Genomic DNA, 13551 nt, shown 5'->3' on the forward strand with positions numbered 1-13551 from the left:
GCCAATCTGATCGGCGCTGCCTGGGCCATGTGGGCAAACACGTGGATCCGGACGGTCGCAGGCTTAGTACAGACGTGTGTTGCTGTGTTGGCCCTCGTGGTTCCTGGAGGGGGAAGGCAAAGGCGAGTCCGCGTGCGCGTGAACAAGTCCTTAGTCCAGCCCAGGGGGAACAACCAGCCTGCAGCACAGGCTAGACCGGCAAGCAGCGCCCGGGCCTCTCCCGGCCACGGCAGCTTTGTATGTAGCGCTCCCGGCCGGCGCCGTGCGGACGGGTGGAGGGCGCAGCCATGCTGCAGTGTGCCAGGCGGCGGCTGAGCCTGCAAGTGCTGGGAAGGGAGAGTCGGACGCAGCCCGCGCGCGAGGGGCCGGAGAGGACCGCGTTGGTGCCGCAGTGCGGGAGGAGGCGGGCGAGCTGGTTCCGGGCGCTGCTGGGCAGGGAAGTGTTTGAGGCTAGCGATCGCTTAGGGGCACCGCGCACCCGGGAGCAGGGTTCTCGTCCCCTGCCTTCCGCCCATCGCCTCCGGGCGGTCAGAGCGGTGTGTTCCGGCTCGCCCCGGGATGGAGGTGGGGCCGAGTCGGAAGAGCAGGTCAGTGCCGCTGCATCCCGTGTAGCCGACTCCCCCCAGGCGGGTGCATCGCAGGCGGACCCGGGTCAGGTGCTGAGGAGCCGGAGGAGGCGAGCCTGGGAAAGGGCCCTGTCTCCTCTGGAAAGAGTGAGCCGACTGCTACCAGAGGAGTTGCTCTCGGAAGAGATCAGGGACCTACGGCGCGCAGACCAGGGGGAAACAAGGCAGGAGGACAGCAGTGAATCTCCCCTCCAGCTGCCTGCTGCCAGTAGGTCTTCGCCCGCACAGCTGCAGAGGGATGAAGACAAGACGCCTGTTGACACCCATAACACATCGGCTAAAGATCTGCCTTTCCAAGCCGGGGACTTGATTTTAGCAGAGTTTCGCAGAAAAACCTACACGGAGTTTAAACATATGCGTAACCTGACAGCTGTCGGGAAATTGAATAGCAATTGGGGAGCTATTAGCCACCTGGAGATAATAGGCAAACTACCGGGCCAAATATTTAGGACTTCTAGTGGGTTTCAGTTCCTGATAAGGAGACCAGCCTTAGAAGATTTTGTGTTGTTGATGAAGAGAGGACCTGCTATTTCATATCCAAAGGTAAGTCACTGTTGCGTGGGTTGTCAGTTGTTGCAATGGATGTTTCCACAACTGAACAATTTTAACTTAAAAACCGTTTAAACAGCAGCTGGTGATGATTATTGGTTTTAAAAAGGCAGGAACTCCCCAGTTCACCCAGCTACAAGATGGGTACCGGAACCATTGGGTTAGGGTGGTGAAGGGTCTGATGAGCCATGGGTTTAGGGAACTTTGATTAGATGTACAGTTCCAATCTCAAGGATCTGGAGATGTTTTGGATTTCTATTAAGCAGCCCTTCACATATAAAAGTTCGGGTAGTCCTAATTTAAAACCTTGTTAGAGATGCAGTCTCTAAGGGAGAGTCTTTTGTTTTTAATTTGTATATCCAAGCATTTTCAGTTTAGGGAAACAGTACAATTTACTTTTAGACAGCTTCCTTCCTACTAAACAGTCAGTGTTTTACAGTGGGATACTTTAGCTTTTACAATAGGGGTTCTCAAACTGGGGGTCGCGAGGTTATTACATGGGGGGTCACGAGCTGTCAGCCTCCACCCTAAACCCCGCTTGCCTCCAGCATGTATAATGGTGTTAAATATATTAAAAAGTGTGTTTAAATTTATTAGGAGGTCGCACTCAGAGGCTTGCTGTGTGAAAGGGGTCGCCAGTAAAAACGTTTGAGAACCACTGTTTTACGATCATAATTTGCCACTTGTGTTTTACTATATTAAGGAGTCCTATCATTCCTGTATTAGTAAATTACTTCTTTCTATTAATATTTGCTTTGTTGACCTGAATAGCTGCAGGAGCTTCAGGTGGCTTATGCGATTGCATAGTGATTTTCAGAGGTGCAGCATACCCACAGCTCCTATTGATTTCAATGGAACCTAAGAGTACTCAGCACCGCTGGAAATCAGGCTGTCCCTTTAAGCAGTATTCTAACATATTAAAGTTTGAATATACAGTATAAAAGTATTGGTATTTTATTTCTCTTTTAACCCTTAGGATATTAATGCAATGCTGATGATGATGGATATCAACCAGGGAGACACTGTGGTGGAAACTGGTAGTGGGTCTGGTGGGATGAGCTTGTTTCTATCAAGAGCAGGTAAAAGACCCTAGATTTAGCAAATATAGGAGTTTATTTCAGAAGCAACACAGAAATCTTAGTATAACAAGTGCTACTTTTCCATTAATCAAAAAAACTTGAAGTCACTCTCTATGTCCACTTTCAGGATTTGCTGTGACTTCAGATTTATATATGCTGTTTACCTAGGGTGAAATTTTGCACTGTGCAGAGGGCTAGCACGTAGCCTGGAAGCCATTTAGGCTGCATATTGATGTCCTAAGGTGTACAGGCCTTGTGCTGATGCTCTGTACGGGGTTGAATTTCACTCCATGTTTTTATCATTGGTATCCTTGTATTGCCTTTCTAGCCTCTTTCTTGCTATTCTTGGGTTACTCTTTCCTCACCCCTGTTTGTAGACTGCATCACTGAAGTCATGATCATAGTGGAGGAGCAGCTGTGCTATTAAGGTTGAGACTTGCTTATGCCATATCTACACTACAGTAACACAGAGTCCGGTGGCACCTTAAATTTAATTTAAGGTGCCACTGAACTCCTTGTTGTTTTTGTGAATACAGACCAACACCGCTACCCCCTGATACTTAACACCATGCACTACAGTGCTGTAGTGTAGATGTTTCCTACATTGATGGGAAGAGGTTTTTCTATTGATGTAGTTAATCTACCTCTTTGAGAGGCACTAGCTAGGTCAATGGAAGAATTCTTCCATCTACCTAGCTGCATTTACAGTGGGGGTTAGGTTGACCAAACTATGTGTCACAGGGGGGAATATGAAGCCGAAATGGCAGTGGTGGGGCCAGGATGATATGGGAGGAACTAGTTGCCACATTTGTGCTGGCTCTGATGCCATTTTGCAGAGTCCCAGCCAGAACAGATCATTTATTTTCTGGGATAGGCTTGATGAAGTCTCCTGCATTAGGAATGATAAACCGAGTCTGCGCCAGGTACTTAACAGGTATGTGTGGCACAGAAGCTCACTGCTGAGATCAGGGTGAGGCATAGTCAATGCATGGCACAGTATACAATGCAGAGACTGTACTGGGGAGCTGAGAACAGGAGTGCTTGGCACTTACAGTGCTGAGGCCAAGGCAAGATGCTGAGAACCAGCAAGTTTGACATAGGCCCACAAGAGCTGACGAATAAGGAGGGCAAGATGAGAACATGCTTTGAGAGGAATGGAGCAATAAACACCCATGGTTTCAGGCTGTATCATCTCCACCATGGGGTGTTCTCATTCAGCTGAGAACATTTCTTTGAGATGAATGGGCTACTTCACACCTCCCTGAGCTTTCCTTGAGGAAGATGGAAATGTAAACCCCCTTCCCTATACACTAGATCCCACTTCTGTATGCATTCCTCACAGCCTTCTGTCCTCAAAATTTACCAGGGGCATGTAGGTTTTTTCTTACAATTCCTCAATGAATAACGGATCATCCTCAAAGTGGTCTTTGCTCTCTAGGAACTCTGATGCACTGACAGAACACAACCATAAGGGAGGGAACGTTGGGCACCTTCCCGTCCAGTGACATACCTGGTAATGTCCAGAAAGTGGAACCTTTGATTCCTTTCCTACAAATATCCCCACATTCCTCCCAAATTCTTCTCTTTGGCTGATCCACCAGGCTTGGAGAAGGAGCTCCTTCGCTCCCCTTCCCTCACTTGGGGAAGAAACCCAGAACTCTCCACCTCCCTCTGCTGCTTCCAATAGTAGAAAAGGGGCTCTACAGGCTCCCCTTCCCCCACAATTGCTGCTGCTCCTCCTATGGAAAAGGGGATGTCTGAGCTGTGCAGGGGAATGGGGAGAGAAGGGGATCAGAGTTGTGTAATGTTGGCACAAAGCTTAAGTGGTCCATAGACATCTTGTGTTGGCCCTCTGCACAGAGGTAAATTTCAGCAAGTGAGCCATGCTTCTGTTACTGTGAATGTAAAACCAACTCTGATTTAGGCACTAGAAATGAATGTGTGTCCATGTTTATCTTTCCAAAACTCCTGTATCTGCTACAGAGTGAGTTCACTGAAATACAGGGTGTCTGGCTAAGGCTGCTGTTTCACTCCTGGAGACCTGCACTCTGATGTGGGTCACAAGTGAAAATAAGTACATTGGGTTTCACTGTAGTCTGTCTTTGGCCACTGCTTTAATCTCATCCCAGTGTTAGGCATAACTGAGGCTATGCCCTGCAGTTGCTGCACTGTAACTCCCGCATGTGGATGCTGCGGGCATAAACTAAAAGGTTCCTAGTTCTCATTAATGTAATCCTGTCTGAAAAGGACTACATTAATGTGCCTTGGAAACCTTTTAGTTTGTGCCTGCAGCATCTGCCCTGGAGAGATACAGCACATAAATTTATTGCAGCAGTGTAGACGAGCCCATACCATTGTTGGCAGCATTAGCAGAGAGATCAGAGACTGAAAGGACCATAGATATTGAATTCTTCTCTTATTGCTAGAGGTGCTCTCTCCAGGTGAGGGTTGAGACAAATGGTTCTGCCAGCCTCTGCTGTATCTATTCATAGAGTAGGCAAATTTCAGCCTCCAAGATGTTAATCTGGCACTTTTACCTGCACAGGATCACTTAAATTTGAACAATAATAAATTGTAGTTGATTATCTTTTATATAATAACTTGTTAAGGTGAGAAAGGGGAGACAATTTAGACTAACCCGTTCTGTTATTTACTTTGATGTTTTTAACCTGTTAACTTGAATCAGGAAAAAAAATAGTAAATTTAGTGTGTTTCATTTGCTTTAAGTTGGACCTCGAGGACGTGTTATAAGTTATGAAATCAGAAAAGATCACCATGCTGTAGCCAAGAAGAATTACAGGCGCTGGCGTGATGCATGGGAAATAGGACATGGAGAAGAGTGGCCAGACAACGTGAATTTCATTAATAAAGATATTTTAACAGCTGCTGAGGATATGAAATCTATAACATTTGATGCAGTAAGTCTTTAGTAGAAAACTCCCTACCTTAAAGAGATTGGCATCTGATTTTTTTTTTTTTTTTTTTTTTTTTTTTCCTGATGAAATGAAAAGCAATTTTCTTATCCTCTCCATTGTGGGATTTCCCACATCTAGCCTAAGCATAAACTATAAAGAAACAACCAAGTCTCTGTTAGCGGGGATGGACAAATCCCATCTCCTATTGTCAGCAAGTGTCGTTGAAGGTCTGATGGTGTATCATCCTCAAAAGAAACACTGATATGTCCATACATTTACTCCTTTCTGTCTTATAGGGAAAAGCATACTTTGTCGGTCTCCATTTGCAACAATAGTACAGTTGTGAGGGGAAATAGATTTTTCCACTGCTGAACTAGGCACATGCTTTGTATATATTAAGTTCAAGAAAAATTGCAGACTTATTTGTACTATAACTGTGTTATTTAAAATAAATAAATAAATAACTTTGATATCACCTGTGCTCCTGAATAGAATGTTACTACAGTCTAAACTGAAGTAATGAAGGGTAATGTCAATTCCTCTGTCTTCATGCTGTAACTTTTAATATTAACATTTTCATGCAAAGTATGTAAACAAAATACACTTTTGGTTTTTATATCCTTATTCTTTTAAATTGATGTGTTTTACAAGAATTGTTTGAACCCATATTGTTCCAACATAAACAGTGAGAAGCAAGTTAATGCAGTAATTTATTATTATCAGTCTTATTGGATCAACATAAATCTTTAGATTAAACAAATAAATGAAATTTAGTTGACGAGTTTATGTGCACAGATACAAAATAGCCAGCAACCTAAAAATATAATCTGTCTACACTACGGGATTAATCCGAATTTAGATAATTCGGATTTGAGATACAGGTTGTATAAAGTCGAAATGAGTGCGGCCACACTAGCACAGTAATTCGGTGGTGTGCGTCCAAGTACCGGGGCTAGCGTCGATTTCTGCACCGTTGCACTGTGGGTAGCAAATCCATAGCTATCCCATAGTTCCTGCAGTCTCCCGCGCCCATTGGGATTGTGGGTTAAGATCCCAGTGCCTGATGGGACAAAAAACATCGTCGCAGGTGGTTCTGGGTACAGTCTCACTTCCTCCCTCCCTCCCTCCCTGCATGAAAGCAACGGACGGCAGACAACCATTTTCGCGCCTTTTTTCTTGGGTGGGTGAACACTGCAGACTCCATACCACGGCAAGCATGGAGCCCGCTGAGGTCAAGACAGCACTCATGAATATTGCAAACACCTCGTGCGTTCTCGTGGAGTTTATGCTCAGCCAGGACCAGAAAAACGAGGAGAGGAGGCAGCGGCGGCGGCAGCATGATGAGGACATGGACACAGACACGGATACAGAATTCAGTGAAACCACAGGCCCCGGTGCTTTGGAGATCATGTTGTTAATGGGGCAGATTCTATCCATGGAACGCCGATTCTGGGCCCGGGAGACAAGCACAGACTGGTGGGACCGCATAGTGTTGCAGGTCTGGGACGATTCCCAGTGGCTGCGGAACTTTCGCATGCGTAAGGGCACTTTCATGGAACTTTGTGACTTGCTGTCCCCTGCCCTGAAACGCCAGAATACCAAGATGAGAGCAGCCCTCACAGTTGAGAAGTGCGTGGCGATAGCCCTGTGGAAGCTTGCAACGCCAGACAGCTACCGGTCAGTCGGGAATCAATTTGGAGTGGGCAAATCTACTGTGGGGGCTGCTGTGATGCAAGTAGCCAAAGCAATCACTCAGGTGCTGCTACGAAAGTTAGTGACTCTGGGAAATGTGCAGGCTATAGTGGATGGTTTTGCTGCAATGGGATTCCCTAACTGTGGTGGGGCAATAGACGGAACCCATATCCCTATCTTGGCACCGGAGCACCAAGCCACCGAGTACATAAACCGCAAGGGGTACTTTTCAATGGTGCTGCAAGCACTTGTGGATCACAAGGGACGTTTCACCAACATCAACCCAGGCTGGGCGGGAAGGGTTCATGACGCTCGCGTCTTCAGGAACACTACTCTGTTTAAAGGGCTGCAGCAAGGGACTTACTTTCCGGACCAGAAAATAACCGTTGGGGATGTTGAAATGCCCATAGTTATTCTTGGGGACCCAGCCTACCCCTTAATGCCATGGCTTATGAAGCCATACACAGGCAGCCTGGACAGGAGTCAGGAGCTGTTTAACTACAGGCTAAGCAAGTGCAGAATGGTGGTAGAATGTGCATTTGGCCGTTTAAAAGGCCGCTGGCGTTCATTATTGACTCGCTCTGACCTCAGCCAAAGAAATCTCCCCATTGTTATTTCTGCTTGCTGTGTGCTCCACAATCTCTGTGAAAGTAAGGGGGAGACCTTTATGGCGGGGTGGGAGGCTGAGGCAAATCGCCTGGCTGCTGATTACGCGCAGCCAGACACCAGGGCGATTAGAAGATCACACCATGAAGCGCTGTGCATCAGAGAAGCTTTGAAAACCAGTTTCATGGCTGGCCAGGCTACCGTGTGAAATATCTGTTTGTTTCTCCTTCATGAATACCCTCCCCCTTTACTGACTGATTTTCTGTAAGGAACCCACCCTGCCCCTTCCCCCAGCTTTCTTTCAAACCAAATAAAGTCACTATCATTTAAAAATCATTTATTCTTTATTAATAGATTAGAAAAAGAGGGAGGGAACCCGGGTGGTATTTGGGAGGAGGATTGCTGGGAAGGAAAAAGCCACAAAGAAAAGGTTAAAAAAATGACAGCCTTTTGCTTGGGCTGTCTACTGGGGTGGAATGGGAAGGTGTACGGAGCCTCCCCCCCCGCGTTCTTACACGTCTGGGTGAGGAGGATACGGAACATGGGGAGGGGGGAGGGTGGAACAGGGGCTGAAGCGGCAGTCTGTTTTCCAGCAGCCGTTCCTGAACCTCCACCAGACGCCGGAGCAGCCCCAGCGTTGCATCCTTCATCCTCTGGTCTTCCTGCCGCCATCTCTCATCTCGATCGTCTCTCCTCTCCTCACGTTGGTCCCTCCTGTCCTCACGTTCACTGACTTCTTTCCTATACTTTGAAACTGTTTCCTTCCACTCATTCAGATGAGCTCTGTCACTCCTGCTGGATTGCATAATTTCAGAAAACATGTCCTCCCGCGTCTTCTTCTTACGACGCCTTATCTGTGATAACCTTCGGGATGGAGGAGGGAGGCTTGAGGAATTTGCAGCTGCTGTAGGGAGGGGAAAAAAGAGAGAATTGTTTTAAAAGCTACATTTTGCAGAACAATGCTTATACTCTTTCACGGTGACCAACACTGTTCACATTACATAGCACATGTGATTTCTGTGCAAGGTCGCATTTTGCCTCTTAATGCTGAGTGCCTGTGGCTTTGCTGCTAGAGATCAATCACAGGTCTGGGCAACAGAGGTTCACGTTCCAGCAACAGAATTCGGCTTGCATGCGGCCATGGTAAGCTTCAGCGCCGTCCGTGCTTTCCAACATACCAAGCATAGCTTGTAGAGTGCTGCAGAAGCCTGGCCAATCTCAGCCAGTTGGGGGGGGGGGCAGTGTGGTGGTGCTTGTCTGGGCCCCTTCAGGCAAGTAGAGTGCTGCGGTTTTTCTGTTAACATTCAGCAGCACCAGAAAACAAACTAACCCTGCAGGAAGATCCCTGCAGGCACCAAACTACCAACCCCCCCGCCGCCGACCCCCCCACCCTCTCCATGAATTCTCTGGGATGATCACGGTACCCTCCCCCCACCACGTGGCTGGTAACAGGGAAGATCCCTGCTAGCCAAACGCGAAAAACTCAGGGCCAATTTCCCATCTGCGCTTGGCTAACTGCAGGGAAGGATTTATTTTCCGCCACAGGCAAACAGCCCAGTAGGAACGGCCACCTCTGTCCCCTTAATTAAGTTCCCGTATTTCAACCAGGTTACCAGGAGTGATATCACTCTCCTGAGGATTACACAACAAGATAAAGAACGGATGTTGCTTGAATGCCAGCAAACACCGGGACCATACGCTGCCAGGCTTTGTCAGGCAATGATACCAGATTACTTGCTGCAAGCATGGCGTGGTCAAGTGTCCTACCATGGAGGAGGGAATAAAGATGCACTGCCCAGAAACCTTCTGGCAAGGCTTTCGGAGTACCTCCAGGAGAGCTTCATTGAGATGTCCCTGGAGGATTTCCGCTCCATCCCCATACACGTTAACAGACTTTTCCAGTAGCTACAGACTTTTCCAGTAGCTGAACTGACCGCGAATGCAAAGTCAGGCAAAGTAATCATTAAAAACCGTTTGCTTTTAAAACAAGTTTTATATTTTAAAAGGTAAACTCACCTGAGGTCCCTTCCATGGGGTCAGAGTCTTGGGTACTGGCTTGGGAGGCTTGGGAGGGTACTTCAGTCGGGGTGATAAAAAGATCCTGGCTGTTGGGGAGAAGGGAGTGCTGTGTGCTCTCTGCAAGCTCATCCTCCTCCTCCTCCTCCTCCTCTACCCCATCGGCAGAATCCTCAGGCGTCGAGACTATCCCTGACCCAGAATCCACGAACACAGGTGGGGTAGTGGTGGCAGCCCCCCCTAGAATTGCATGCAGCTCGGCGTAGTAGCGGCATGTCCGCAGCTCTGACCCGGAGCGACCGTTTGCCTCCTTTGTTTTTTGATAGGCTTGTCTGAGCTCCTTGACCTTCACGCGGCACTGCTCAGAGTCCCTATTGTGGCCTCTCTCCATCATGCCCTTGGAAATTTTTTCAAAAGTTTTTGCATTTCGTCTTTTAGAACGAAGTTCTGCAAGCACTGAATCCTCTCCCCATACAGCGATCAGATCCAGTACCTCCCTCACGGTCCATGCTGGTGCTCTTTTTCGATTATCAGCCTGCATGGTTACCTGTGCTGATGAGGTATCTGTGGTCACCTGTGCTCTCCACGCTGGGCAAACAGGAAATGAAGTTCAAATGTTCGCGGGGCTTTTCCTGTCTACCTGGCCAGTGCATCCGAGTTCGGATTGCTGTCCAGAGCGGTCACAATGATGCACTGTGGGATAGCTCCCGGAGGCCAATACCATCGAATTGCGGCCACACTAACCCTAATTCGAATTGCTAAAATCGATTTTGGCGCTACTCCGCTCGTTGGGGTGGAGTACAGAAATCGATTTAAAGGGCCCTTTACATCGAATTAAATGGCGTCGTTGTGTGGACAGTTACAGGGTTAATTCGAATTAAAGCTGATAAATCCGAATTAAAGTCGTAGTGTAGACCAGGCCTCTGACTCAGAATCTTGGATATAACAGTTTATTAGTCCACAAAACAGGTATTCTTACATGCTCCATTCTTTGTTTGCAGTTTAAATAGTTTCTTGAAGAGCAGTTGTCAGAGAGTTTGCTGAGATAGAAGTCTCATGAGTTAAACATCTGAATTTTAATATTTAATAGTATGATGTGATTATTTCATTGCAAAATATAGTTTGAACACTTCTTAACTTTTTTTAAAGCAGATATGCAAAAATCAATTACATGCAATCTGTTTCAGGCATTCGTTTTTTTTATTTTGCCTGCATGATACAGTTTAGTTGCTGGACGGTTTGACATTAAGTCATGACTACTGTATGTTGGTTAAATATGAATTGTTCATTTAGTAAAAACTACCAGATCTTGTCAACACTTCATCTGGAATGCAGTAACACTGAGCAGTCTAAGCGTTCAGGGATTTTTAAAAAAACAAAACAAAAAACACATGGATCTTAGGCCTGCATAAGCTGTTCAAAGACTGGAATAAAGTTATTTTTTGCAAATGTAGATCGTAGATCTATGCATTAATTTTTCATAAACAAACTCCTAGTTTCTCCAAGTCAACAAAAGTAGAAAACAGATTTATGTCTATTCAGTCTGGTTAATAATTCTCTTGTTCTTCTATAGGTAGCTCTGGATATGCTTAAGCCTCAGATTGCTTTGCCTGTTGTGTATCCAAACCTTAAGCAAGGTGGCGTGTGTGCTGTATACCTCGCAAAGTAAGTATTCAAACCTGGCATTGATAAACTTCTTTGAGTCAGACAGCAAATAACTGTAGTTTTGTTAAGCATGTTTTTATGCATAATAGATTTTAAATACAAAATGTTTATTTTTTGTAACAGTTGTCTACATTTGTTGTTCCTGTAATACTTTATGAGCTGCACTCAGTATAAGTCCTGCAGTCCTTACTTAGGCAAAATTGCTATTGGAGTCAGAGGGCGTTTTACCTGAATAATGTCTGCAGGATAATTGCCCAGGTTCTTCTGTGCAGTATTCAGATTTGTTGCTGGCTTATACTAAAACTGATGGCTTTGTGTTCACCAAGAAGGGAAGAGCACAGTGCAGTGCACAGGTCCAGGACTAGCAGTTATATAAAAGGATCTCAAAAAAAAAAAAAATGTAACACCATATCCCTTGCATTTCTCTGAAAGTATCACACAGGTTATTGATCTGTTGGAAGGAATACGGACCTGCGATTTCTCTCTTTTATGTGAAAGGATCATTGAGGTGACTCACAAAGATTGGTTGGTACTCCCTGCTAAGCAGAAGGATGGCAGGTTAGCCCCAAGAGTGGAACCTCAACAAATTGTAGATGAGGAACCTCAACCAAAAGAAGATGAAGAACTTCCTATTCGGGATCAAGCAGTAGTTGGAGAAAGTGACGATGTTGGTAAGGAGCTACCCTGAATTAGATATATATTGGCAGGGCCGGCTCAGGCTTTTTTGCTGCCCCAAGCGGCGAAGGAAGAAAAAAAGAAAAAAAAAAAGCAGCGATCGGCGGCAGCTCAACTGCGCCACTTCATTCCTTGGCAGCAATTCAGCGGTGGGTCCTTCCCTCTGAGAGGGACTGAGGGACCCACCGCCGAAGACCTGGACGTGCCGCCCTTTCCCATTGGCCACCCCAAGCACCTGTTTCGTTTGCTGGTGCCTGGAGCCACCCCTGTGTATTGGACTAGGAGACTAATGTAAATTTTCCCCCCTTTGAAGGTGGATTCTCCCTCACCACATCTGTTTTGAACAAGATATAATTCAGAGAAGTCTGCCACAATTTCACACACCCTTCCTCTTTCAAATAATCTGCTTACATCACTTCAGATGTACATATATCCTCCACATTTATGAGCCAAAGTTATCAGCTTGTGATGTATGCAAGCTCCATTGGTCCATACCGGCATCTGCTGGTTTTCTAACACCTTTCCTGAAGCATTGCTGTGGCATGATGTAAAAGTATTAGCCCATGCTTACCAGACAGAGACTTGTTGTTGGTGTGGTTGGCTTGAAATATAACTTTTTTCTGTAGTCTGAAAGCTGAAAATCTGGATCTCTAAGCATGAAATATAAACAAACACTTTTTTTTTTTTTTTACTTTTATCATAAAAAAATGAGGATGAGGGTTTGAGAGCTAAAAATGTAATCACGTAAAATACCATTTTCTGTTTTTCAGACACCTCCTGATCTACTCACCCCTAGCTCTTGTACTACTTCCTATGAAAAGTAGTAGGAGTAGTGAAGCTGAAAGTCTGGGTTGTGGAGAACAGGTTTAGCACCCAAGTCCTCTCCTACAAATGAACTTTTTCTGGCTACCATCAATATTTTTTGGGGAGCTTTCCTAAATTTTGATTGGCAGCTATATTAATGGTAAATATAAATTTAAATGAGATGGCCTTTTAATAAATCCAGTTGCAAATTTAAATAAATAAAAATAAATTCTAATTGGTAGCTTAATCATGCTATTGAGTGAAACTTTTTAAACTTGAATTCAGGAACTGTCTTAGGGTAGCTTCCATATTCAGACTGTTGCTGCTTTATGATCCATTATGATTATGGTGTTTTGGGGACAGCATGTAGCAGATATTAACCAAAAATAGGATGCTTTGTCTGCAAGCTGCAGCTCTGGCAAATTCAGACAGTACAGCTCATTCTAGCTATAGGTTTGTGAATATAGCAAAAGAGGCTGTCTATACTGATGCATGGCTGCAGAGCAGCCTGATAGGAGTGGATTAACAAAAGAGAGAAAGGCAAGATGTTAGAGAAATTAGTATTTGGACATAAAATACTCTAATATGATGTATGTAAGTTATTTATGTTTGCACTGCCAGGAAATAAATATTTTTTTTATTTTAATTCAGCAGAATCACTTTCTGATTATGTCAAACCATATGGTTCAGAGCCTTACATTGCTAGACCTTACCCTTGGCAAACTGGTCACACAGGTAAGAAATGTTTGGGAAATGTTTTTATAATCTTAAGATTTGTTAAATAGTATTGTATTTTTCACAAACACTCGCTCTTTCTAAACTAGTATTTTATCATTGACATAATGAATTGATATAACTTATAGTAGTTATCTATTAAATGCACACTGACGTTCCTGTGGCAATAATATTTTTTTTTCCCTCCAA

At 45.2% G+C, this 13551-nt stretch overlaps 1 protein-coding gene across 4 annotated transcripts in view; it reads left to right on the top strand.

Annotated features, from left to right (window-relative positions):
* TRMT61B (tRNA methyltransferase 61B) overlaps positions 1-13551 on the top strand; it is a 13998-nt gene continuing 447 nt past the window's right edge. The window contains exons 1-7 of one of the 4 annotated variants that reach the window (XR_004645022.1): positions 1-1169; positions 2152-2254; positions 4982-5172; positions 11057-11148; positions 11581-11819; positions 12594-12787; positions 13279-13362. Coding sequence is in view for 2 of the 4 variants with exons in the window: in XM_034764767.1 (XP_034620658.1) it covers positions 288-1169; positions 2152-2254; positions 4982-5172; positions 11057-11148; positions 11581-11819; positions 13279-13362 (1591 nt within the window). In the remaining 2 variants the exon portion in view is untranslated. Of the gene's footprint in view, positions 1170-2151; positions 2255-4981; positions 5173-11056; positions 11149-11580; positions 11820-12593; positions 12788-13278; positions 13363-13551 lie in introns of those variants that run through there. The other 3 variants (XR_004645023.1, XM_034764768.1, XM_034764767.1) reach the window with 3 other exon arrangements.

Source organism: Trachemys scripta, chromosome 3 (genome assembly GCF_013100865.1).
Source record: "Trachemys scripta elegans isolate TJP31775 chromosome 3, CAS_Tse_1.0, whole genome shotgun sequence".
NCBI lineage: Eukaryota > Metazoa > Chordata > Testudines > Emydidae > Trachemys > Trachemys scripta.